We start from the raw sequence: 23,887 nt of genomic DNA on the forward strand, positions 1-23,887 counted from the left end.
AGAACACAGCGGCTGAGCCTGGGGTGGGTGGGCTCAGGATATTCAGTTTAATGTGGACACGTGGGGATGTAGAAGAAACAGGACAACGTGTAGAAAAATGCAGAAACACCCTTGACTGTACATATACTGAAGTTCTGTCCAAGTCTCTTTCTCAGATTTGGACTCATATGTGGGCACTGACTTTGCGTCTGGCTAAGGCAGGGCCTGGGATGTGACGGCAGATGGGGGAGACGGGGCATCAGATCCCTTTGCCAGCAGCTCTCTTAAGAGGCAGCCCAGGGGAGAAGCGGGGCAGCAGTGGGGCCCGGGGCTTCCTGGGTGTGGATTCTCCTCGCTCACACTCACACTGAGCGCGTCCTTGGCTCTGCTGCTGTCGTGGGGCACCTGCGCCTCCTGCAGGGAGGTGGCGCGGGGTTCTCCATGGACCAGTTCCTGTCCCGTCCCTTGTGTTGAGTCCTGTAAATACAGTGCCCAGAGGCCAGGCAGCAGCCTCAGAACCCTGTCTGGTTGTCCGACCCATAAGAAATCTCCAGTCCTGACACACATCCACCACTGTCTGCACAGACCTCCTTCAGGGGCAGAAAAGCTGACAAAGTGGGAGCCTTGTATTCCCATTGACACAGAGAAGATGCCCCTCAGGGGTCCTCTTTCCCCCTTATCAGCCCTGTCCTTGGGTGCGGCCATGACAGGACCACCAGGTTACCAAGTGTTCAACAAGCCATTCCTGCCCAGAGGGGACACCTCCTCTCAAGTCCCCCTTCAGCGACATGGGGATGAGGGAAAGCGGGCCTGCCCAGGGAGGGCCCCCAGTGGAGGCCGGTCCCACACTGGCCTTCTCCAGGCCACCCTGCGTTACCTTAGGTGACCTGCGCAAAATAGGCCACAGGCGTCTGGGTGGAGGGTTCCACAGACGCCTACAGCCACCGAAGAACCTCGCAGTCCAGGGTTTCCTGGCGGAGAAGCCCCGGGAGACCGGGAAACAAGAGGAGAACATCCTGTGTCTTCAACTGTCTCCAGCCAAGTGCGCTGGCTCTGGAGCCGTCACTAGAATGTGGGTGCCTGGTAACCAGGTTCCATTTCGGTTGGGGTCTGTGAAGGATGTGATGTCACTTCCTGGGGTCCACTTCCTGGAAGCCCCTCCTAAGACAACACCTCCACACACTGCCCTCAGGGCTGCTTGCCTGCTCACGCCCTTCTCCACGTGAACCCGCATCTTGCACAGTTATAGCAGCCCCGCCGTCTCTAGAGCTGCCGGGGAGGGTCTGCATGCAGCTTTGAGGAGACGCCCTGGCTTCCAGACTCCACCCCTCATACTTACCTGTTCTCCATCCTGGGGAAGTCCTGGTGTGTGTCCAGGCCCGTGTGTCTCCCCAGCTGCACAGTGGGAATGATTCTAGCAAGTACTTCCAGGGATGTCCTGAGGTGCAAGTGGAATAAGGCCTGAAAAATTGGAGAGTGATGTCACCTGGAGGTGTTGCCTGCGACCCAAGTTATCTTCCTCTGACTTCCTCCTCCATGGCTGTTCCTCTTAGGATGCGACGCGATAATTCTTATTCAATGTCATTGTACACGGGTGTCTATGTGTGTGTCTTTGTTGGTATGTGTGTGTGTGTGTGTGTGTGTTTGCGTGCCTAAACCAGTGCTCACACTCTGTGTCGCCAGTAGGAAACTGTCCCCACACAGGAGAAATGGGCAAGAGCATCCTGAGGTCTGAGGGTTTCAGTTCTCTAAAGCAAATGGAATGAGAAATTCTGAGGCCCTTGCTGGAAGTTTAGAGCTCGTGAGTCAAGGCCATGCAGGTAGCAGGGCTGGAACTGGGATTATAGACAGCCTGTGTCCACTGTGCACACTCAGTAGCACAGTCCTGGGAGCAGGAAAACTATCCACTTCTCTGATTACACAGTCTGGCACGCTGAACTTCTCCAGCTGGATATGCAGAGACCCAGGGACAGATGGGCAGATGGAGGCTGACATCACTAGAGTGACGTGACCATCTCGTTGGCTGCTTCCTTGCCTTCATGGAGCTTCCGTCCACGTAGGAGGAAGGCCAGCGGGTAAACTGAATGACAAGGAAGGATGTAATCAGGAAGTAATAACTGCTCTGATGGAATACACTGGGGACGTGAGAGAGAGCAAGGCCACGGGCAGCATGGCACGGAGCAAATGACAGTAGGGACCTCATGACCTGGGGGCCCGAGATCCTCAACTCGGCATCAGAGATAGCAAGGTGAGGCCGAGAGAGGGTGCCCACCCACAGGGAGCTGGCCTCTACCTCTAGCTCCGTGTGGCGCTCTGGCCTAGCTGCTTACCATGGTCACTGCCTCCTGTTCGTGGGCACAGATGCGGCTGGACTCCATTTCCCGGCCTCCCTGGCAGTCGGGCGCGCTCAGCTGTTGAGGTCTAACGGTGGCATGTGAACTTCAGCACAGCCCATAAAGATCTCCCACACGTTCCCCTTCACGTCCTCCTTCACGTCCTTGAGACCTGAGAAGCCATATGTCGAAGATGATCGATTCAGCGGATAAAAAGAACCTGGATCCCCGAACTCTGGCTAGGAGAAGAGCTACCCACCAAGGAAGATAAACCCATCTTGGACGTTACGCAAGGGAAGAAAAGCCCGGGATTGTATTAAGCCACTGAGATATTGGGGGTTACACGTTCAGGCAGCTCACACGCCACTGAATCGCTGAAGCCACTGTGTCATTGCCACGGCTGCTCATTTGGCCCTTTCTCAGCCTTATCGTATTACCACTTACCTTTTTCCTTTCAGGTCACTTTTCCTTCCTATAGGTCCCACTCCCTCAACTGGGATGGCAACAGGGCAGTCAGAGGTTTGCCCTTGTAAGGTGAGTGCTTTCTCTGTTCTCTGCTCCTTAAAGCGGATTCTGCCTTCACTGCTGTAGCATGTCAATGGATGCTCTTAGGGCCCTTGAAGCCATTTGTACTTTTAGGTGGAGGAATGCTTATTGCTCTGTCTTTCAGTTTGCTTAGACGACATGCTTTCTACACTACCACGAATACGGTCCTTATCTCAGTCCTTCCCCAAATTGTGATCATGTCTGAACTAGCGGGGCCCGGGTGAGTATGACAGAACTGCTCATACGCTGCTGTAGCTGCTCATTTCCATGTCCGACTGTACGCTTTTTCAGGACAGGGAGTATTTCCTGGGCACCAGGCACAGTATCAGGCACATAGGAGGCGTTCAACGAATGCTCGCTGAAGGAACGAATAGGGTCACTCCACGTCGTCAAACACACCAGGATGCTATGGAAATAACCCGCAGCTTTTTCTCCCCCCTGCACTTTTTGGTATTTTATTTAAAAAGGTTGATTTATATAGACAGGTATTTGGGCAATTAATGAATCTTTCTTTATAATTTTGTCAATTTCCCATGTAGAGCACAATTTTTCAGGGATACATGAACATACCCATATTCATTGGAACAATGTCTTTGGCTGTGAGCTACCACAAGATCTTGTATGTATTTCCCTGTGCTATACAGTATAATCTTGTTCATCGATTCTGCATCTGCCTGTCAGTGTGTGCACATTTCGAACTCCCGGTCTGTCCCGTCCCACGCCCCTCCCGCTTGGCAACCACAAGTTTGTTTTCTATTTGTATGAGTCTGTTTCTGTTTTGTATTTATGTTCTTTTCTGTTCCTTTTTTTCCCTTCAAAATCATCTTTAAAGCAACAGCCTAGGGAAGCCTGCTTCCAAGATGTCGAAGGCGTGGCCCGGGCTTCCCGCACAGAGCTTGGGGCAGGGGGCAGGGGCGGTATGGGCTGTGCGGGGAGGGCCAGAACAGGAGGGGAGAAATCTGCGGAGCAGGGGCAGGGGAAGGGCTGGGCCAGGAGCGGAGAGCCCGGTTGGGGCGGTCTCGGCTGTGCGGGGTGAGCTGGGGCGGGGGGCGGCGTCTGCTGCGCGGGGAGAGCCTGGGCAGTGGGCAGCCTCAGCCGGGCGGGGAGATCTGGGGCGGGGAGGACCGAGGCGGGGAGAGCCTGGGCGGGGGTCGTTCTCGGCCTCGCCGGAAAGCCGGGGCTTGTGGGGCGGGGCGATCTCGGCTGTGGCGAGACAGCCTGGGAGGGGGGCGCCCTTGGCCGCTCGGGGAGATCTGGTGCGGGGGTCGTTCTCGGCCGCGCCGGGAAAGCCGGGGCATGGGGCGGGGGGCGATCTCGGCTGTGGCTGGACAGTCTGGTCCGGAGGCGGCCTCTGCCGTGCGGGAGAGCCGTGGCGCGGGGAGAGCCGGGGCGGGGTTCGGTCTCCGCTGCGCAGATCGTGGCGGCTGGGGCCTGCGGGCGGGCTGCTGTGGACAGCGCTGAGCCGCCTGCCGAGACTGTTGAGAGGCGCGCGACTCCCGGAGGCTTGGCCTGAGGTGGCTGCTGGGGGCTCGGTGCCTGCCTGGAGGCCGCAGGGAGAAGGCGGGCCTGGGGCTGGGGCTGGCGGCCCTCCAGCTCCGACAAGGGACCTGTGCCCGCGCACTACCAGCTAGTCTTCACCTGCGATGTCTGTGGGACTGGGTACTCCAAGCATATCTCCAAGCTTGCCTATCACCAGGGTGTGGTCATTGTGACCTGTCCTGGCTGCCAGACCCACCACACCACCCCGGACAACCTGGGTTGGTTCTCGGACCTGGATGGGAAGAGGAATATTGAAGAAATCCTGGCAGTCAGAAGGGAGAAGGTATGCCAAGTGGCTGGCAAGGGGGTCCAGGAGCTTGTTTTAGAGGCTGCGGGGTCCCCCAAATCCACCAGTGCTGTGGCAGGGGCTGAGGACCAGGATCCCACCCACCCTGGCAAGAAGGAGACCAGCTGACTCACCTTCTGCCTTCAAGAACTATACTCTGGCCCTGGGCTGCTCTGGACGTGCCAATTTTTTTTTTTTTTTTTTTTTTTTTATCAGTAGCTATCGTTTGCAGATGTGGGGCCTGGGGGTCTCCTGCTCTCCCTGGTTCTGGAGTCAGAAGGACTCCCGAGAACCCTCTGTGGGCTGCAGCTGGGGCCTTCTGCAGCTACAGGCCATGTCCCAGTGGGAAGGGGCTGGACTTGGAGTCTGCGCCCCTCCTGGCTGTGGCTGTGTGGCCTTGGGCAGGTCACTTTGCCCCTGTGGGCCTCTGTCTTCCTGTCTCCAGATGAAAATGCTCAGAGCGCCACCTTGTCAGGAGGACAGGCAGAAAGACAAGACTCAGAACAGACATGGGGTGGCTCAGTCCTGCCCCAAATGTCAAGGTCCCCGTCTTGCTGGTTCTCAGGGATTCCAGGAAAGGATGGCCAGTTAGCCAGTGTACTTCCCGGGTGCAGGATCAGCACCCCCACACCCATCTGCAGATCTTGTCCCTCTGGCCAGACGCAAGGAGGCCCCACAGATCCTTCTGTGGCACCTGCTGTCCCCTGGACAGCACTGGTGAACAAGTGCCAACTTCAGCCCTGACTTTTGGCCACTGGCCAAGCGGTCAGGAAAGCAGGCCACTCGCTGTCACCACTGACAGGCCAGGCAGCCGTGGTGACAAGGGGCGTGTGTGCGAGGGGTGCTTTCTGATGGGCGGTGGGCCGCGTGCCCCGCATTTGTCTCCCAGCCTTGTCTGACTGTCTTCTCAGGATGTTCCTGTGTTTATGAGAGCGTGTTTATTTCCAGAAGCCTTCTGGGCAGTGTGAGCTTCAGCATTAATCACCCAGCCACCATCTCACAGGATCCCAGCAGGATGCGCGCTCCCAGTTGCCGACCCCCTCGCCCCCGGTCCTCAGCATGGTTCTCGAGGCACTGGCAGTCTGTGCTCTGACTCGGTTACCCCCGTCCTTCCCCTTGGCGAACAAGCCTGGATTATTCCAGCCCAGAGCCCCCTGTTCCATTTGTGAAGTCCAACCTGGAGGCTGAGCCAGCAGCCCCACCACTGCCTGTTCTCCTGTGCCACAGAAGCCCCAGGTGACCCACTGGCCTTGAAATGCCTGATCTGCAGGGCTGGGTAGAGGCATGGCTGCTTTGCTGACCCCAGACAGTTAGGACCTGAATTCGGGGAGGTCCTGGGGGCTGGCTGGACTCTGAGAGTGCAGGGCTGGACCTTGGAGGGCCACTGGGACCAATCCCGCCCTCCACGGATGCGGAAACAGAGGCCTGTGGTTTGGACATGTATGCTAGCCGTTTTTTATTGTCTGTTTTCTGACACTTTGACATCTGGGTCCCACTGACCCTGGAGGGGCTGCCCGTCCCAGGGCTAGTCAGTTCCTAGAGACAGTAGAAGATGCCAGTGAGCACACCCAGGGCGGGGACAGACAAGTAGGGGCAGCCCCTCCACCCAGAGATGCTGATTCCTCCCACCTGCTAGTCCTGCCTCCCTGTTGCTCGCCATGGAAACCACAAGAGAGGCTCTTGCCCACTTTTTCCCCTCCCCTGCCTCCTGACCCGCGAGGGCCCTGCTGATGCTCCTCCAAGGGCAGTGCCCCATCTGCACGGATGCTTCTCAGCCCAGCCAGGGCCCAGTGGTCCAAGTGAGCCCACTTTGTGCGAGGCCAGGCTGCCACTGACTTCAAGACTTCAGAAAGACATCTCAGATGCGAAGGGACCCATCACAGGAATGTCCATATGTTTTTCCTTCTAAGCCATGACTCAGGAGTAAAAGCAAAATAACATTGTGTTCAGATCCAAGAGACTCAGAGAGTTTGCCGCTGTCAGGCTGTCACTGAGAGTGAGGACGGTTGGATTGAAGGAAGAAATGAACGAATCCCAGAAGGAACGAGTGGAGCGTGAGACACGAGGTGGGGAAATGGGTGAGGGCAGGTCTGTCTGACAGTCATGACTGTGTAAATCAAGCATCGGGGGTTAGTAAGAACGATTATCATGAGTAATGAGAAGGCAAAAACCTCTGTGGTTCGGTGTTGTGTCCTGGCCATCACCGGCCACCCTACCAGGGCTCAGGAAGCCTGAGCTGAGGTAGAAAGGGCAGAAAAATACCTATATACTAGTCACTCACATCCATCTGTGTAAGAAGAATTGTGCACCATGAACAAGTGGGAAAGATTCCTGGAATGCAGGGTGGCTTCACCCTAGAAAAATGCATGAGTATATACTCCATTCCATTAACAGTGTGAGGAGAAAAAACAGGATCATCCCAATGAATGCCGAGAAGGAAATGGATGAATTCACCACCATCTTCTGAATTTCATGGAAACATGAGAAATTTAAAGGGTCATATACACACAATGTTTTTTTCTTCAATAACTCTAGCCCAACTGGATAATAACAATTTTTAGAAGTATCACAGCATTATATACTGCGTTATAGCACAATATCACTTCAAACTGTTCCTCATGCTGTGCGTCAGGTCTTTTAGAGCCTCATCAGAGAAATGGCTCCATTTAGTAGGGATGCTCATTGCAAGAAAAACATGCTTCCTTTATGCCATCGAATTTAACATAGATTGTTCAGGAGAAACCCCCCCATTATGACAGTCATGCAGAGCGGTATTTCTCCATGTGGTGACTGATTCCTAAATTCAGTCCCATAGAGGAACTACAGGTCTGTAGGATCTAATATTCTGACTTTGGATCCCTGAGGGAGTCAGAGGTGTCCCCTGAGTCCTAGAGTGGAGAGCCACACAGCAGGAGAGTCAAGGGGGCCAAAATGAGAACGGAAGTGAGAGCAGATGGTGAGATGTGATGTGGGAGAGCCCTGGGATCATGTGGGTCCTGGCTGAGGGGCTCTGTGGGAAGGTCTTCAGGAGTAAACGGCCTGGCAGGTGTGGCAGGTGAGGAAGGTGCCTATGTATGATCACCTCCTGTCAGGAAAGCTCCAGGAGTGGCCCCATTTCAAATATATTCCCGAACCTGTCCTATCTTCCCTCCCAACTGTATTCACTCAGCAATACGTGTACATCTTCTTGGCCAAGTGCTGGGCTGGAGATCTGTAATATGCTCAAAACCAGGCATAGACTCTGCTCCCAGGTGGCTGAGCGTTCGTTATACTACAATCCAGGGAAAGCCGTTGTAGGTAGAGGAGCAGGTAATTGAAATCAAAACCTGTCCCTCTCCCGCAGTTCTTATCATCACTGTTCTTTCTTCTGACACTTTAGGATACACAGGATTGTAGCAAAGCGCCCCAGGCGAAAGCAGACTCAGTGCTCTGGGGATAGAAGTCGATGCGGACCCACCTTGGCTGTGCTGAGCAGGAGAAATTCCCCGGTGAGTGACTCTCACCGAGACCTACTGCCCTGCTTCAATTGTCTCCTAGGGATTCAGGGACAACCCCACTGTCCTGTGAGCAGACCTCTTTCTACCCAAATCTACATCACACACACACAAGGCAACATGAATTAAAATATCTCTACTACATTGCACTGATTGTCAAAGTCTTTTATTTAAATAGATATTTACAAACGCAGACGGTTGGAGGGAGAGAGGAAGGGACAGAGGTGGACACAGATGGGTGCTGGACACAGACTAACACATGTCTGTGTATCCCAAGGGACAACTTCCACTCAGTGGCCAACTTCTTTTTGTGAATTACAGTGTATTGAGATTAGACCTGAAATGAGATTGAAGGAAAAAACCAAAGCTCTATAGCTTAAAGAAATCCTCACTTTCTAAAACATGTTCTGAGGGGGGCTAAATTGGGAAGGACCACGTTGGAATGGAACAGTGTTTCTCAGAAGCAGTGACACCCCTCCCTCTGGTGGCCATATGGGAATGGCAAGTGAGCTGCTGGCTCCATGGATGTCGGACAAACAGGCAACATTCACACAAACACAACATCAGTCTCACTGCTGGAAAAAAACAAACCCTCTAAGATCAAAATTCGGGGTTGCCTTCTATGTCCTTGTCTTGATCATGACATGACCGGCCACTTACCAAGGGCGGGGTCTCAGGGAGTGTTGATGGAGGCCCTGAGCTGGGCACCGGGTCCACAGCAGACAAGGGAGAGGAGGCCGCTGCCTCACAGGACCTGCAGGGAGAGATTGGGAACATGCTGGGTTCACTTGTCCACATCCCCGCCCGGTGTGCCTGGTGCAGAGAAGTGAGTGTATCCAAACAAAGACATGTAGGGCACTTTGATGTTTCTATTAACAATAAAACACAAACACAACAGGCCGCAAGGAATATGTTATCACCTCTAAGAGTAATCCGGAATTGTAAATCACAGACACCTCAAGAACAGTGGGCGTCCCGGGCCTGAAGGCGACGGGAGGCAGCAGAGCCTGACTGATACTTACAGCGCGTCCCTCTGCTCTGGCTCTGGTGCTGTTGCAGGCAGGAGAGCTGGAGCTGGCTCTCCATCCAGAGGGGCTTCCCCAGCGGGTTCTGGAGCTGGTGCTGTAGCTCCAAGAAGGGAAACTCTCATCAATAGGACTGCTTTCCCACGTGTCTCCCAAAGCCAGGGGAGCCCTCACTGCTACTCAATCAACTCTCACTCCCTGACTCCACCCCCAGGGAGTCTTCCCAGACTCTGCTCTGTGGGGTCCAGTGCCTTCCCCTCCCCACCCACCAGATCCCCCACCCTGCATCCTGCTCACCATCACTGTCTGCCTCTGGGAGCTCCAGTTGCTCCAGCTGTGCCAGGAGGAGGTGGGCCTGCTGCTCCAGGTCGGAGCCAGGCATGCTGAGCTCTACGTAAGCGACAATGGTCTTAAGGCATGGGAATTCTGGAGGCTGGTGGAAATCGTCTGGGTACTGGAACAGCCAGGTGCCCAGGATGGAGGACATGGCCCTGGGGGTAGTCAGGGGGACACCAGGGTCAGAGGCTTGGCCTTTCCTACCATGCTGGGCTCCCAGGGTAGCCCTGCGGGGACCTGGGCCTTTTTGCCTTTGGCTCCTGCCCATCCAGAGGCCGGCTCTGCTCCATGTCCCATCTCAGCTGGCAGTGTGGGCAGAGGCGGGCTTGGACACAGAGGAGGGGCTGCTACCAGCCTTCTGAAGGGACAGCCCTGGCTCAGTGGTGTGACCACCTGTCCACCACTTCAGGGACAACTGTCACACTGCTATGTCCCTCTCCCTGCCCCTCCCCACTGGATGGCACATCTGTGAGGACAGGCAGGCTGTGCGTTCTGGGCACTGCCCTCTAAGGGACACGGGAGCTGCTCTATCAGTGCCTGAGCCAGGAGGGAACAGACAGGCTGTGTCGGCCATCCAGGCTGCCCACGGGCCTCCTAACTCCACAGACTTTAGCTCCTGCACCTGCTGGCTGCAGAATCCTCCAGGGACCCTGCCTGGGTCTCCTTCTGCCCCTGCCACTCAGCATCATCAGGATGGGCTCAGCTGTCCCCTGAGGCTCACTGGGTCCCCTGAGCACCAGCTGAGTCCCCACCATTGAGGCTCCACTAGATGGTGGGCAGGATGCTCTCCACCCCTTGCGTTCTGTGTCTCCCATAGGGCGTGTGGGCAGGGATGGGATGTGTAGGGGATGGTTGTGGGTTTTCTTCAGGGTTGACTCTGTCTTCTGACCTCCCAGCTGCCCCTCACAGCACCACAGTCCCATCCACAGCTCTCTGGGTCTCGTCTCCTCTTTGCCAGGGGAAGCCCTAGGACTTTTGCTCTCAAACCAGACTCACTGGATATGTGGGATCCTGGATTCTGCCCACCTTGGACCAACCAGAGAGCCCAGAGCTTCACACACTATTTGGGGAAGGAGTCCTTCCCGCTTCAATCCAAAAGACTCACTGTTTCAGCTGGTGCAGGGGTCCCCCGTCCTCTTCCATAACAGGGAGGATGCATCCGTATCTAGAGGAGAGCAGGAAGGCGTCACATGGACTGTCCCGAGCACACTAGCTGGATGTGCTGTCTAGTGTGACAGTGTGACACCCCAGAGAATGGAAGCCCTGGAGGGCAGGGCTGATGTCTGCTCGATGCATTAAATGATGGTTGTTCCTAGAAAAGCCCCTCGCCCTGGGGGCCCTTCCTATACATTGGAGGAATGAGTGAGTGAGCCCACCCGGCCCCACAGCGCACATCTGAGTGGGCCTGGGACCCCACTTGTCCCTCCCAGGGATCCCTGCTCTCACTCTCCCAGGACAGGGACAGCTAATGGCGTCACAGATCCCCTTTGAAATGGGAAAACAGTTCCACCCAAGGCCAAAGTCCCAGTGACACAGGAGGCAGACGCTAGCTCTTGGGCAGGAGGACAATGACAAATTCGCACAACCACAGCCCCGCCAGCTGCTCTTGCCCTGAGCCAGGTCCCCAGAGAGCACCTTCCGTGAAGGTCTCCCTCTGATCCTACCCTCCTAGGGCCTGATCCTCTCTTGACCCCAGGGTGCAGGGGGGAAACTGAGGCTTAGGGAGGTAGAGGAACAATGCCTCATGGCACTGCTGGTAGGTGGCCAGGTCCCCAATGTCCCATGAAGACAGAGTGCTCACCTCCGGAACAGATGGTCCAGCACCTGCTGGGCGGTGGCAAAAGTTCGATAATTGCCCAGAAATGTGTTCACATAGGAGGGGTGGCCGCCCAGGACGGCAGGCACCAGCTTTGCCACCAGCTTCTCCAGCCTGTGTCGCTGGAGGCTCCAAGCCCTGTAGGCCTCATCCCTGCTCCCTGATGGTCCAGCTCCACCCTGGGGTGGAAAGAGGAGAGATGTGAATCAGAGGCAGCACCGGGGACCCCCAGGCACTTGGGGCTGGAGATTAGACCGAATCCTCAAGCCTCAAGCTCTTGTGACTGAGGTGGAAGAGGGGAGCCCTGAGCAGATCCAAGGTTCTCGGCATCACCAGTACGAGGGGCGAAGGGCGATGATGAAATGCATCAGTGCCTCAGATCCCTGTGTCAGCACCGCAGTGCCGGCCCCTCCCTGCATGCACCACTTCATCCCCGTGACTGCGGTCACACATCCCATTCTAGGGATGAGAACACAGCGGCTGAGCCTGGGGTGGGTGGGCTCAGGATATTCAGTTTAATGTGGACACGTGGGGATGTAGAAGAAACAGGACAACGTGTAGAAAAATGCAGAAACACCCTTGACTGTACATATACTGAAGTTCTGTCCAAGTCTCTTTCTCAGATTTGGACTCATATGTGGGCACTGACTTTGCGTCTGGCTAAGGCAGGGCCTGGGATGTGACGGCAGATGGGGGAGACGGGGCATCAGATCCCTTTGCCAGCAGCTCTCTTAAGAGGCAGCCCAGGGGAGAAGCGGGGCAGCAGTGGGGCCCGGGGCTTCCTGGGTGTGGATTCTCCTCGCTCACACTCACACTGAGCGCGTCCTTGGCTCTGCTGCTGTCGTGGGGCACCTGCGCCTCCTGCAGGGAGGTGGCGCGGGGTTCTCCATGGACCAGTTCCTGTCCCGTCCCTTGTGTTGAGTCCTGTAAATACAGTGCCCAGAGGCCAGGCAGCAGCCTCAGAACCCTGTCTGGTTGTCCGACCCATAAGAAATCTCCAGTCCTGACACACATCCACCACTGTCTGCACAGACCTCCTTCAGGGGCAGAAAAGCTGACAAAGTGGGAGCCTTGTATTCCCATTGACACAGAGAAGATGCCCCTCAGGGGTCCTCTTTCCCCCTTATCAGCCCTGTCCTTGGGTGCGGCCATGACAGGACCACCAGGTTACCAAGTGTTCAACAAGCCATTCCTGCCCAGAGGGGACACCTCCTCTCAAGTCCCCCTTCAGCGACATGGAGATGAGGGAAAGCGGGCCTGCCCAGGGAGGGCCCCCAGTGGAGGCCGGTCCCACACTGGCCTTCTCCAGGCCACCCTGCGTTACCTTAGGTGACCTGCGCAAAATAGGCCACAGGCGTCTGGGTGGAGGGTTCCACAGACGCCTACAGCCACCGAAGAACCTCGCAGTCCAGGGTTTCCTGGCGGAGAAGCCCCGGGAGACCGGGAAACAAGAGGAGAACATCCTGTGTCTTCAACTGTCTCCAGCCAAGTGCGCTGGCTCTGGAGCCGTCACTAGAATGTGGGTGCCTGGTAACCAGGTTCCATTTCGGTTGGGGTCTGTGAAGGATGTGATGTCACTTCCTGGGGTCCACTTCCTGGAAGCCCCTCCTCAGACAACACCTCCACACACTGCCCTCAGGGCTGCTTGCCTGCTCACGCCCTTCTCCACGTGAACCCGCATCTTGCACAGTTATAGCAGCCCCGCCGTCTCTAGAGCTGCCGGGGAGGGTCTGCATGCAGCTTTGAGGAGACGCCCTGGCTTCCAGACTCCACCCCTCATACTTACCTGTTCTCCATCCTGGGGAAGTCCTGGTGTGTGTCCAGGCCCGTGTGTCTCCCCAGCTGCACAGTGGGAATGATTCTAGCAAGTACTTCCAGGGACGTCCTGAGGTGCAAGTGGAATAAGGCCTAAAAAATTGGAGAGTGATGTCACCTGGAGGTGTTGCCTGCGACCCAAGTTATCTTCCTCTGACTTCCTCCTCCATGGCTGTTCCTCTTAGGATGTGACGCGATAATTCTTATTCAACGTCATTGTACACGGGTGTCTATGTGTGTGTCTTTGTTGGTATGTGTGTGTGTGTGTGTGTGTGTGTGTGTGTTTGTGTGCCTAAACCAGTGCTCACACTCTGTGTCGCCAGTAGGAAATTGTCCCCACACAGGAGAAATGGGCAAGAGCATCCTGAGGTCTGAGGGTTTCAGTTCTCTAAAGCAAATGGAATGAGAAATTCTGAGGCCCTTGCTGGAAGTTTAGAGCTCGTGAGTCAAGGCCATGCAGGTAGCAGGGCTGGAACTGGGATTATAGACAGCCTGTGTCCACTGTGCACACTCAGTAGCACAGTCCTGGGAGCAGGAAAACTGTCCACTTCTCTGATTACACAGTCTGGCACGCTGAACTTCTCCAGCTGGATATGCAGAGACCCAGGGACAGATGGGCAGATGGAGGCTGACATCACTAGAGTGACGTGACCATCTCGTTGGCTGCTTCCTTGCCTTCATGGAGCTTCCGTCCACGTAGGAGGAAGGCCAGCGGGTAAACTGAATGACAAGGAAGGATGTAATCAGGAAGTAATAACTGCTCTGATGGAATACACTGGGGACGTGAGAGAGAGCAAGGCCACGGGCAGCATGGCACGGAGCAAATGACAGTAGGGACCTCATGACCTGGGGGCCCGAGATCCTCAACTCGGCATCAGAGATAGCAAGGTGAGGCCGAGAGAGGGTGCCCACCCACAGGGAGCTGGCCTCTACCTCTAGCTCCGTGTGGCGCTCTGGCCTAGCTGCTTACCATGGTCACTGCCTCCTGTTCGTGGGCACAGATGCGGCTGGACTCCATTTCCCGGCCTCCCTGGCAGTCGGGCGCGCTCAGCTGTTGAGGTCTAACGGTGGCATGTGAACTTCAGCACAGCCCATAAAGATCTCCCACACGTTCCCCTTCATGTCCTCCTTCACGTCCTTGAGACCTGAGAAGCCATATGTCGAAGATGATCGATTCAGCGGATAAAAAGAACCTGGATCCCCGAACTCTGGCTAGGAGAAGAGCTACCCACCAAGGAAGATAAACCCATCTTGGACGTTACGCAAGGGAAGAAAAGCCCGGGATTGTATTAAGCCACTGAGATATTGGGGGTTACACGTTCAGGCAGCTCACACGCCACTGAATCGCTGAAGCCACTGTGTCATTGCCACGGCTGCTCATTTGGCCCTTTCTCAGCCTTATCGTATTACCACTTACCTTTTTCCTTTCAGGTCACTTTTCCTTCCTATAGGTCCCACTCCCTCAACTGGGATGGCAACAGGGCAGTCAGAGGTTTGCCCTTGTAAGGTGAGTGCTTTCTCTGTTCTCTGCTCCTTAAAGCGGATTCTGCCTTCACTGCTGTAGCATGTCAATGGATGCTCTTAGGGCCCTTGAAGCCATTTGTACTTTTAGGTGGAGGAATGCTTATTGCTCTGTCTTTCAGTTTGCTTAGACGACATGCTTTCTACACTACCACGAATACGGTCCTTATCTCAGTCCTTCCCCAAATTGTGATCATGTCTGAACTAGCGGGGCCCGGGTGAGTATGACAGAACTGCTCATACGCTGCTGTAGCTGCTCATTTCCATGTCCGACTGTACGCTTTTTCAGGACAGGGAGTATTTCCTGGGCACCAGGCACAGTATCAGGCACATAGGAGGCGTTCAACGAATGCTCGCTGAAGGAACGAATAGGGTCACTCCACGTCGTCAAACACACCAGGATGCTATGGAAATAACCCGCAGCTTTTTCTCCCCCCTGCACTTTTTGGTATTTTATTTAAAAAGGTTGATTTATATAGACAGGTATTTGGGCAATTAATGAATCTTTCTTTATAATTTTGTCAATTTCCCATGTAGAGCACAATTTTTCAGGGATACATGAACATACCCATATTCATTGGAACAATGTCTTTGGCTGTGAGCTACCACAAGATCTTGTATGTATTTCCCTGTGCTATACAGTATAATCTTGTTCATCGATTCTGCATCTGCCTGTCAGTGTGTGCACATTTCGAACTCCCGGTCTGTCCCGTCCCACGCCCCTCCCGCTTGGCAACCACAAGTTTGTTTTCTATTTGTATGAGTCTGTTTCTGTTTTGTATTTATGTTCTTTTCTGTTCCTTTTTTTCCCTTCAAAATCATCTTTAAAGCAACAGCCTAGGGAAGCCTGCTTCCAAGATGTCGAAGGCGTGGCCCGGGCTTCCCGCACAGAGCTTGGGGCAGGGGGCAGGGGCGGTATGGGCTGTGCGGGGAGGGCCAGAACAGGAGGGGAGAAATCTGCGGAGCAGGGGCAGGGGAAGGGCTGGGCCAGGAGCGGAGAGCCCGGTTGGGGCGGTCTCGGCTGTGCGGGGTGAGCTGGGGCGGGGGGCGGCGTCTGCTGCGCGGGGAGAGCCTGGGCAGTGGGCAGCCTCAGCCGGGCGGGGAGATCTGGGGCGGGGAGGACCGAGGCGGGGAGAGCCTGGGCGGGGGTCGTTCTCGGCCTCGCCGGAAAGCCGGGGCTTGTGGGGCGGGGCGATCTCGGCTGTGGCGAGACAGCCTGGGAGGGGGGCGCCCTTGGCCGCTCGGGGAGATCTGGTGCGGGGGTCGTTCTCGGCCGCGCCGGGAAAGCCGGGGCATGGGGCGGGGGGCGATCTCGGCTGTGGCTGGACAGTCTGGTCCGGAGGCGGCCTCTGCCGTGCGGGAGAGCCGTGGCGCGGGGAGAGCCGGGGCGGGGTTCGGTCTCCGCTGCGCAGATCGTGGCGGCTGGGGCCTGCGGGCGGGCTGCTGTGGACAGCGCTGAGCCGCCTGCCGAGACTGTTGAGAGGCGCGCGACTCCCGGAGGCTTGGCCTGAGGTGGCTGCTGGGGGCTCGGTGCCTGCCTGGAGGCCGCAGGGAGAAGGCGGGCCTGGGGCTGGGGCTGGCGGCCCTCCAGCTCCGACAAGGGACCTGTGCCCGCGCACTACCAGCTAGTCTTCACCTGCGATGTCTGTGGGACTGGGTACTCCAAGCATATCTCCAAGCTTGCCTATCACCAGGGTGTGGTCATTGTGACCTGTCCTGGCTGCCAGACCCACCACACCACCCCGGACAACCTGGGTTGGTTCTCGGACCTGGATGGGAAGAGGAATATTGAAGAAATCCTGGCAGTCAGAAGGGAGAAGGTATGCCAAGTGGCTGGCAAGGGGGTCCAGGAGCTTGTTTTAGAGGCTGCGGGGTCCCCCAAATCCACCAGTGCTGTGGCAGGGGCTGAGGACCAGGATCCCACCCACCCTGGCAAGAAGGAGACCAGCTGACTCACCTTCTGCCTTCAAGAACTATACTCTGGCCCTGGGCTGCTCTGGACGTGCCAATTTTTTTTTTTTTTTTTTTTTTTTTATCAGTAGCTATCGTTTGCAGATGTGGGGCCTGGGGGTCTCCTGCTCTCCCTGGTTCTGGAGTCAGAAGGACTCCCGAGAACCCTCTGTGGGCTGCAGCTGGGGCCTTCTGCAGCTACAGGCCATGTCCCAGTGGGAAGGGGCTGGACTTGGAGTCTGCGCCCCTCCTGGCTGTGGCTGTGTGGCCTTGGGCAGGTCACTTTGCCCCTGTGGGCCTCTGTCTTCCTGTCTCCAGATGAAAATGCTCAGAGCGCCACCTTGTCAGGAGGACAGGCAGAAAGACAAGACTCAGAACAGACATGGGGTGGCTCAGTCCTGCCCCAAATGTCAAGGTCCCCGTCTTGCTGGTTCTCAGGGATTCCAGGAAAGGATGGCCAGTTAGCCAGTGTACTTCCCGGGTGCAGGATCAGCACCCCCACACCCATCTGCAGATCTTGTCCCTCTGGCCAGACGCAAGGAGGCCCCACAGATCCTTCTGTGGCACCTGCTGTCCCCTGGACAGCACTGGTGAACAAGTGCCAACTTCAGCCCTGACTTTTGGCCACTGGCCAAGCGGTCAGGAAAGCAGGCCACTCGCTGTCACCACTGACAGGCCAGGCAGCCGTGGTGACAAGGGGCGTGTGTGCGAGGGGTGCTTTCTGATGGGCGGTGGGCCGCGTGCCCCGCATTTGTCTCCCAGCCTTGTCTGACTGTCTTCTCAGGATGTTCCTGTGTTTATGAGAGCGTGTTTATTTCCAGAAGCCTTCTGGGCAGTGTGAGCTTCAGCATTAATCACCCAGCCACCATCTCACAGGATCCCAGCAGGATGCGCGCTCCCAGTTGCCGACCCCCTCGCCCCCGGTCCTCAGCATGGTTCTCGAGGCACTGGCAGTCTGTGCTCTGACTCGGTTACCCCCGTCCTTCCCCTTGGCGAACAAGCCTGGATTATTCCAGCCCAGAGCCCCCTGTTCCATTTGTGAAGTCCAACCTGGAGGCTGAGCCAGCAGCCCCACCACTGCCTGTTCTCCTGTGCCACAGAAGCCCCAGGTGACCCACTGGCCTTGAAATGCCTGATCTGCAGGGCTGGGTAGAGGCATGGCTGCTTTGCTGACCCCAGACAGTTAGGACCTGAATTCGGGGAGGTCCTGGGGGCTGGCTGGACTCTGAGAGTGCAGGGCTGGACCTTGGAGGGCCACTGGGACCAATCCCGCCCTCCACGGATGCGGAAACAGAGGCCTGTGGTTTGGACATGTATGCCAGCCGTTTTTTATTGTCTGTTTTCTGACACTTTGACATCTGGGTCCCACTGACCCTGGAGGGGCTGCCCGTCCCAGGGCTAGTCAGTTCCTAGAGACAGTAGAAGATGCCAGTGAGCACACCCAGGGCGGGGACAGACAAGTAGGGGCAGCCCCTCCACCCAGAGATGCTGATTCCTCCCACCTGCTAGTCCTGCCTCTCTGTTGCTCGCCATGGAAACCACAAGAGAGGCTCTTGCCCACTTTTTCCCCTCCCCTGCCTCCTGACCCGCGAGGGCCCTGCTGATGCTCCTCCAAGGGCAGTGCCCCATCTGCACGGATGCTTCTCAGCCCAGCCAGGGCCCAGTGGTCCAAGTGAGCCCACTTTGTGCGAGGCCAGGCTGCCACTGACTTCAAGACTTCAGAAAGACATCTCAGATGCGAAGGGACCCATCACAGGAATGTCCATATGTTTTTCCTTCTAAGCCATGACTCAGGAGTAAAAGCAAAATAACATTGTGTTCAGATCCAAGAGACTCAGAGAGTTTGCCGCTGTCAGGCTGTCACTGAGAGTGAGGACGGTTGGATTGAAGGAAGAAATGAACGAATCCCAGAAGGAACGAGTGGAGCGTGAGACACGAGGTGGGGAAATGGGTGAGGGCAGGTCTGTCTGACAGTCATGACTGTGTAAATCAAGCATCGGGGGTTAGTAAGAACGATTATCATGAGTAATGAGAAGGCAAAAACCTCTGTGGTTCGGTGTTGTGTCCTGGCCATCACCGGCCACCCTACCAGGGCTCAGGAAGCCTGAGCTGAGGTAGAAAGGGCAGAAAAATACCTATATACTAGTCACTCACATCCATCTGTGTAAGAAGAATTGTGCACCATGAACAAGTGGGAAAGATTCCTGGAATGCAGGGTGGCTTCACCCTAGAAAAATGCATGAGTATATACTCCATTCCATTAACAGTGTGAGGAGAAAAAACAGGATCATCCCAATGAATGCCGAGAAGGAAATGGATGAATTCACCACCATCTTCTGAATTTCATGGAAACATGAGAAATTTAAAGGGTCATATACACACAATGTTTTTTTCTTCAATAACTCTAGCCCAACTGGATAATAACAATTTTTAGAAGTATCACAGCATTATATACTGCGTTATAGCACAATATCACTTCAAACTGTTCCTCATGCTGTGCGTCAGGTCTTTTAGAGCCTCATCAGAGAAATGGCTCCATTTAGTAGGGATGCTCATTGCAAGAAAAACATGCTTCCTTTATGCCATCGAATTTAACATAGATTGTTCAGGAGAAACCCCCCCATTATGACAGTCATGCAGAGCGGTATTTCTCCATGTGGTGACTGATTCCTAAATTCAGTCCCATAGTGGAACTACAGGTCTGTAGGATCTAATATTCTGACTTTGGATCCCTGAGGGAGTCAGAGGTGTCCCCTGAGTCCTACAGTGGAGAGCCACACAGCAGGAGAGTCAAGGGGGCCAAAATGAGAACGGAAGTGAGAGCAGATGGTGAGGTGTGATGTGGGAGAGCCCTGGGATCATGTGGGTCCTGGCTGAGGGGCTCTGTGGGAAGGTCTTCAGGAGTAAACGGCCTGGCAGGTGTGGCAGGTGAGGAAGGTGCCTATGTATGATCACCTCCTGTCAGGAAAGCTCCAGGAGTGGCCCCATTTCAAATATATTCCCGAACCTGTCCTATCTTCCCTCCCAACTGTATTCACTCAGCAATACGTGTACATCTTCTTGGCCAAGTGCTGGGCTGGAGATCTGTAATATGCTCAAAACCAGGCATAGACTCTGCTCCCAGGTGGCTGAGCGTTCGTTATACTACAATCCAGGGAAAGCCGTTGTAGGTAGAGGAGCAGGTAATTGAAATCAAAACCTGTCCCTCTCCCGCAGTTCTTATCATCACTGTTCTTTCTTCTGACACTTTAGGATACACAGGATTGTAGCAAAGCCCCCCAGGCGAAAGCAGACTCAGTGCTCTGGGGATAGAAGTCGATGCGGACCCACCTTGGCTGTGCTGAGCAGGAGAAATTCCCCGGTGAGTGACTCTCACTGAGACCTACTGCCCTGCTTCAATTGTCTCCTAGGGATTCAGGGACAACCCCACTGTCCTGTGAGCAGACCTCTTTCTACCCAAATCTACATCACGCACACACAAGGCAACATGAATTAAAATATCTCTACTACATTGCACTGATTGTCAAAGTCTTTTATTTAAATAGATATTTACAAACGCAGACGGTTGGAGGGAGAGAGGAAGGGACAGAGGTGGACACAGATGGGTGCTGGACACAGACTAACACATGTCTGTGTATCCCAAGGGACAACTTCCACTCAGTGGCCAACTTCTTTTTGTGAATTACAGTGTATTGAGATTAGACCTGAAATGAGATTGAAGGAAAAAACCAAAGCTCTATAGCTTAAAGAAATCCTCACTTTCTAAAACATGTTCTGAGGGGGGCTAAATTGGGAAGGACCACGTTGGAATGGAACAGTGTTTCTCAGAAGCAGTGACACCCCTCCCTCTGGTGGCCATATGGGAATGGCAAGTGAGCTGCTGGCTCCATGGATGTCGGACAAACAGGCAACATTCACACAAACACAACATCAGTCTCACTGCTGGAAAAAAACAAACCCTCTAAGATCAAAATTCGGGGTTGCCTTCTATGTCCTTGTCTTGATCATGACATGACCGGCCACTTACCAAGGGCGGGGTCTCAGGGAGTGTTGATGGAGGCCCTGAGCTGGGCCCTGGGTCCACAGCAGACAAGGGAGAGGAGGCCGCTGCCTCACAGGACCTGCAGGGAGAGATTGGGAACATGCTGGGTTCACTTGTCCACATCCCCGCCCGGTGTGCCTGGTGCAGAGAAGTGAGTGTATCCAAACAAAGACATGTAGGGCACTTTGATGTTTCTATTAACAATAAAACACAAACACAACAGGCCGCAAGGAATATGTTATCACCTCTAAGAGTAATCCGGAATTGTAAATCACAGACACCTCAAGAACAGTGGGCGTCCCGGGCCTGAAGGCGACGGGAGGCAGCAGAGCCTGACTGATACTTACAGCGCGTCCCTCTGCTCTGGCTCTGGTGCTGTTGCAGGCAGGAGAGCTGGAGCTGGCTCTCCATCCAGAGGGGCTTCCCCAGCGGGTTCTGGAGCTGGTGCTGTAGCTCCAAGAAGGGAAACTCTCATCAATAGGACTGCTTTCCCACGTGTCTCCCAAAGCCAGGGGAGCCCTCACTGCTACTCAATCAACTCTCACTCCCTGACTCCACCCCCAGGGAGTCTTCCCAGACTCTGCTCTGTGGGGTCCAGTGCCTTCCCCTCCCCACCCACCAGATCCCCCACCCTGCATCCTGCTCACCATCACTGTCTGCCTCTGGGAGCTCCAGTTGCTCCAGCTGTGCCAGGAGGAGGTGGGCCTGCTGCTCCAGGTCGGAGCCAGGCATGCTGAGCTCTACGTAAGCGACAATGGTCTTAAGGCATGGGAATTCTGGAGGCTGGTGGAAATCGTCTGGGTACTGGAACAGCCAGGTGCCCAGGATGGAGGACATGGCCCTGGGGGTAGTCAGGGGGACACCAGGGTCAGAGGCTTGGCCTTTCCTACCATGCTGGGCTCCCAGGGTAGCCCTGCGGGGACCTGGGCCTTTTTGCCTTTGGCTCCTGCCCATCCAGAGGCCGGCTCTGCTCCATGTCCCATCTCAGCTGGCAGTGTGGGCAGAGGCGGGCTTGGACACAGAGGAGGGGTTGCTACCAGCCTTCTGAAGGGACAGCCCTGGCTCAGTGGTGTGACCACCTGTCCACCACTTCAGGGACACCTGTCACACTGCTATGTCCCTCTCCCTGCCCCTCCCCACTGGATGGCACATCTGTGAGGACAGGCAGGCTGTGCGTTCTGGGCACTGCCCTCTAAGGGACACGGGAGCTGCTCTATCAGTGCCTGAGCCAGGAGGGAACAGACAGGCTGTGTCGGCCATCCAGGCTGCCCACGGGCCTCCTAACTCCACAGACTTTAGCTCCTGCACCTGCTGGCTGCAGAATCCTCCAGGGACCCTGCCTGGGTCTCCTTCTGCCCCTGCCACTCAGCATCATCAGGATGGGCTCAGCTGTCCCCTGAGGCTCACTGGGTCCCCTGAGCACCAGCTGAGTCCCCACCATTGAGGCTCCACTAGATGGTGGGCAGGATGCTCTCCACCCCTTGCGTTCTGTGTCTCCCATAGGGCGTGTGGGCAGGGATGGGATGTGTAGGGGATGGTTGTGGGTTTTCTTCAGGGTTGACTCTGTCTTCTGACCTCCCAGCTGCCCCTCACAGCACCACAGTCCCATCCACAGCTCTCTGGGTCTCGTCTCCTCTTTGCCAGGGGAAGCCCTAGGACTTTTGCTCTCAAACCAGACTCACTGGATATGTGGGATCCTGGATTCTGCCCACCTTGGACCAACCAGAGAGCCCAGAGCTTCACACACTATTTGGGGAAGGAGTCCTTCACGCTTCAATCCAAAAGACTCACTGTTTCAGCTGGTGCAGGGGTCCCCCGTCCTCTTCCATAACAGGGAGGATGCATCCGTATCTAGAGGAGAGCAGGAAGGCGTCACATGGACTGTCCCGAGCACACTAGCTGGATGTGCTGTCTAGTGTGACAGTGTGACACCCCAGAGAATGGAAGCCCTGGAGGGCAGGGCTGATGTCTGCTCGATGCATTAAATGATGGTTGTTCCTAGAAAAGCCCCTCACCCTGGGGGCCCTTCCTATACATTGGAGGAATGAGTGAGTGAGCCCACCCGGCCCCACAGCGCACATCTGAGTGGGCCTGGGACCCCACTTGTCCCTCCCAGGGATCCCTGCTCTCACTCTCCCAGGACAGGGACAGCTAATGGCGTCACAGATCCCCTTTGAAATGGGAAAACAGTTCCACCCAAGGCCAAAGTCCCAGTGACACAGGAGGCAGACGCTAGCTCTTGGGCAGGAGGACAATGACAAATTCGCACAACCACAGCCCCGCCAGCTGCTCTTGCCCTGAGCCAGGTCCCCAGAGAGCACCTTCCGTGAAGGTCTCCCTCTGATCCTACCCTCCTAGGGCCTGATCCTCTCTTGACCCCAGGGTGCAGGGGGGAAACTGAGGCTTAGGGAGGTAGAGGAACAATGCCTCATGGCACTGCTGGTAGGTGGCCAGGTCCCCAATGTCCCATGAAGACAGAGTGCTCACCTCCGGAACAGATGGTCCAGCACCTGCTGGGCGGTGGCAAAAGTTCGATAATTGCCCAGAAATGTGTTCACATAGGAGGGGTGGCCGCCCAGGACGGCAGGCACCAGCTTTGCCACCAGCTTCTCCAGCCTGTGTCGCTGGAGGCTCCAAGCCCTGTAGGCCTCATCCCTGCTCCCTGATGGTCCAGCTCCACCCTGGGGTGGAAAGAGGAGAGATGTGAATCAGAGGCAGCACCGGGGACCCCCAGGCACTTGGGGCTGGAGATTAGACCGAATCCTCAAGCCTCAAGCTCTTGTGACTGAGGTGGAAGAGGGGAGCCCTGAGCAGATCCAAGGTTCTCGGCATCACCAGTACGAGGGGCGAAGGGCGATGATGAAATGCATCAGTGCCTCAGATCCCTGTGTCAGCACCGCAGTGCCGGCCCCTCCCTGCATGCACCACTTCATCCCCGTGACTGCGGTCACACATCCCATTCTAGGGATGAGAACACAGCGGCTGAGCCTGGGGTGGGTGGGCTCAGGATATTCAGTTTAATGTGGACACGTGGGGATGTAGAAGAAACAGGACAACGTGTAGAAAAATGCAGAAACACCCTTGACTGTACATATACTGAAGTTCTGTCCAAGTCTCTTTCTCAGATTTGGACTCATATGTGGGCACTGACTTTGCGTCTGGCTAAGGCAGGGCCTGGGATGTGACGGCAGATGGGGGAGACGGG

The 23,887-nt window shown here is 55.6% G+C and overlaps 2 protein-coding genes and 2 long non-coding RNA genes across 8 annotated transcripts; 2 read left to right on the forward strand and 2 right to left on the reverse strand.

Annotated features, from left to right (window-relative positions):
* The first annotated feature begins 3,909 nt into the window (after nucleotides 1–3,909).
* LOC135321807 (uncharacterized) lies at nucleotides 3,910–8,331 on the forward strand. Of its 2 annotated transcripts, none has more exons than XR_010381882.1 (3): nucleotides 3,910–4,680; nucleotides 5,595–6,761; nucleotides 8,063–8,331. It is a non-coding gene; the product is annotated as an uncharacterized LOC135321807 (long non-coding RNA). The 2 variants fall into 2 exon arrangements; XR_010381883.1 differs by having other exon boundaries at nucleotides 5,632–6,761.
* LOC135321806 (ral guanine nucleotide dissociation stimulator-like) lies at nucleotides 8,328–11,699 on the reverse strand. 2 transcript variants are annotated; one of them, XM_064487901.1, is made up of 6 exons: nucleotides 11,340–11,699; nucleotides 10,644–10,703; nucleotides 9,500–9,693; nucleotides 9,200–9,299; nucleotides 8,838–8,931; nucleotides 8,328–8,514 (listed from the first exon to the last, which is right to left on the reverse strand). In XM_064487901.1, the coding sequence occupies exons 2-6, from the start codon at nucleotides 10,679–10,681 to the stop codon at nucleotides 8,509–8,511; spliced, it is 432 nt and encodes a 143-aa protein (XP_064343971.1). In that variant the 5' UTR covers nucleotides 10,682–10,703; nucleotides 11,340–11,699; the 3' UTR covers nucleotides 8,328–8,508. The 2 variants fall into 2 exon arrangements, with proteins under 2 accessions (XP_064343971.1, XP_064343970.1); XM_064487900.1 differs by having other exon boundaries at nucleotides 9,200–9,305.
* Nucleotides 11,700–15,739: 4,040 nt separating this feature from the next.
* On the forward strand, nucleotides 15,740–20,132 carry LOC135321808 (uncharacterized). Of its 2 annotated transcripts, none has more exons than XR_010381884.1 (3): nucleotides 15,740–16,510; nucleotides 17,425–18,591; nucleotides 19,893–20,132. It is a non-coding gene; the product is annotated as an uncharacterized LOC135321808 (long non-coding RNA). The 2 variants fall into 2 exon arrangements; XR_010381885.1 differs by having other exon boundaries at nucleotides 17,462–18,591.
* A 25-nt stretch (nucleotides 20,133–20,157) lies between these two features.
* On the reverse strand, nucleotides 20,158–23,529 carry LOC116156065 (ral guanine nucleotide dissociation stimulator-like). Of its 2 annotated transcripts, none has more exons than XM_064487904.1 (6): nucleotides 23,170–23,529; nucleotides 22,474–22,533; nucleotides 21,330–21,523; nucleotides 21,030–21,129; nucleotides 20,668–20,761; nucleotides 20,158–20,344 (listed from the first exon to the last, which is right to left on the reverse strand). In XM_064487904.1, the coding sequence occupies exons 2-6, from the start codon at nucleotides 22,509–22,511 to the stop codon at nucleotides 20,339–20,341; spliced, it is 432 nt and encodes a 143-aa protein (XP_064343974.1). In that variant the 5' UTR covers nucleotides 22,512–22,533; nucleotides 23,170–23,529; the 3' UTR covers nucleotides 20,158–20,338. The 2 variants fall into 2 exon arrangements, with proteins under 2 accessions (XP_064343974.1, XP_064343973.1); XM_064487903.1 differs by having other exon boundaries at nucleotides 21,030–21,135.
* Between the last annotated feature and the right edge of the window lie 358 nt (nucleotides 23,530–23,887).

This window comes from Camelus dromedarius, chromosome 8 (genome assembly GCF_036321535.1).
Source record: "Camelus dromedarius isolate mCamDro1 chromosome 8, mCamDro1.pat, whole genome shotgun sequence".
NCBI lineage: Eukaryota > Metazoa > Chordata > Mammalia > Artiodactyla > Camelidae > Camelus > Camelus dromedarius.

Excerpts from the sequence above, each read along its gene's own strand:
- LOC135321806 (XM_064487900.1), bottom strand. The coding sequence starts at position 10,681 with ATGGAAGAGGACGGGGGACCCCTGCACCAGCTGAAACA. Across the intron at positions 9,694-10,643 it reads CCCCTGCACCAGCTGAAACA|GGCCATGTCCTCCATCCTGG; the intron begins GTGAGTCTTTTG and ends GACTACCCCCAG. Across the intron at positions 8,932-9,199 it reads CCAGAGCAGAGGGACGCGCT|GTCCTGTGAGGCAGCGGCCT; the intron begins GTAAGTATCAGT and ends CTCTCCCTGCAG.
- LOC116156065 (XM_064487903.1), bottom strand. The coding sequence starts at position 22,511 with ATGGAAGAGGACGGGGGACCCCTGCACCAGCTGAAACA. Across the intron at positions 21,524-22,473 it reads CCCCTGCACCAGCTGAAACA|GGCCATGTCCTCCATCCTGG; the intron begins GTGAGTCTTTTG and ends GACTACCCCCAG. Across the intron at positions 21,136-21,329 it reads CCCAGAGGCAGACAGTGATG|CTACAGCACCAGCTCCAGAA; the intron begins GTGAGCAGGATG and ends CCCTTCTTGGAG.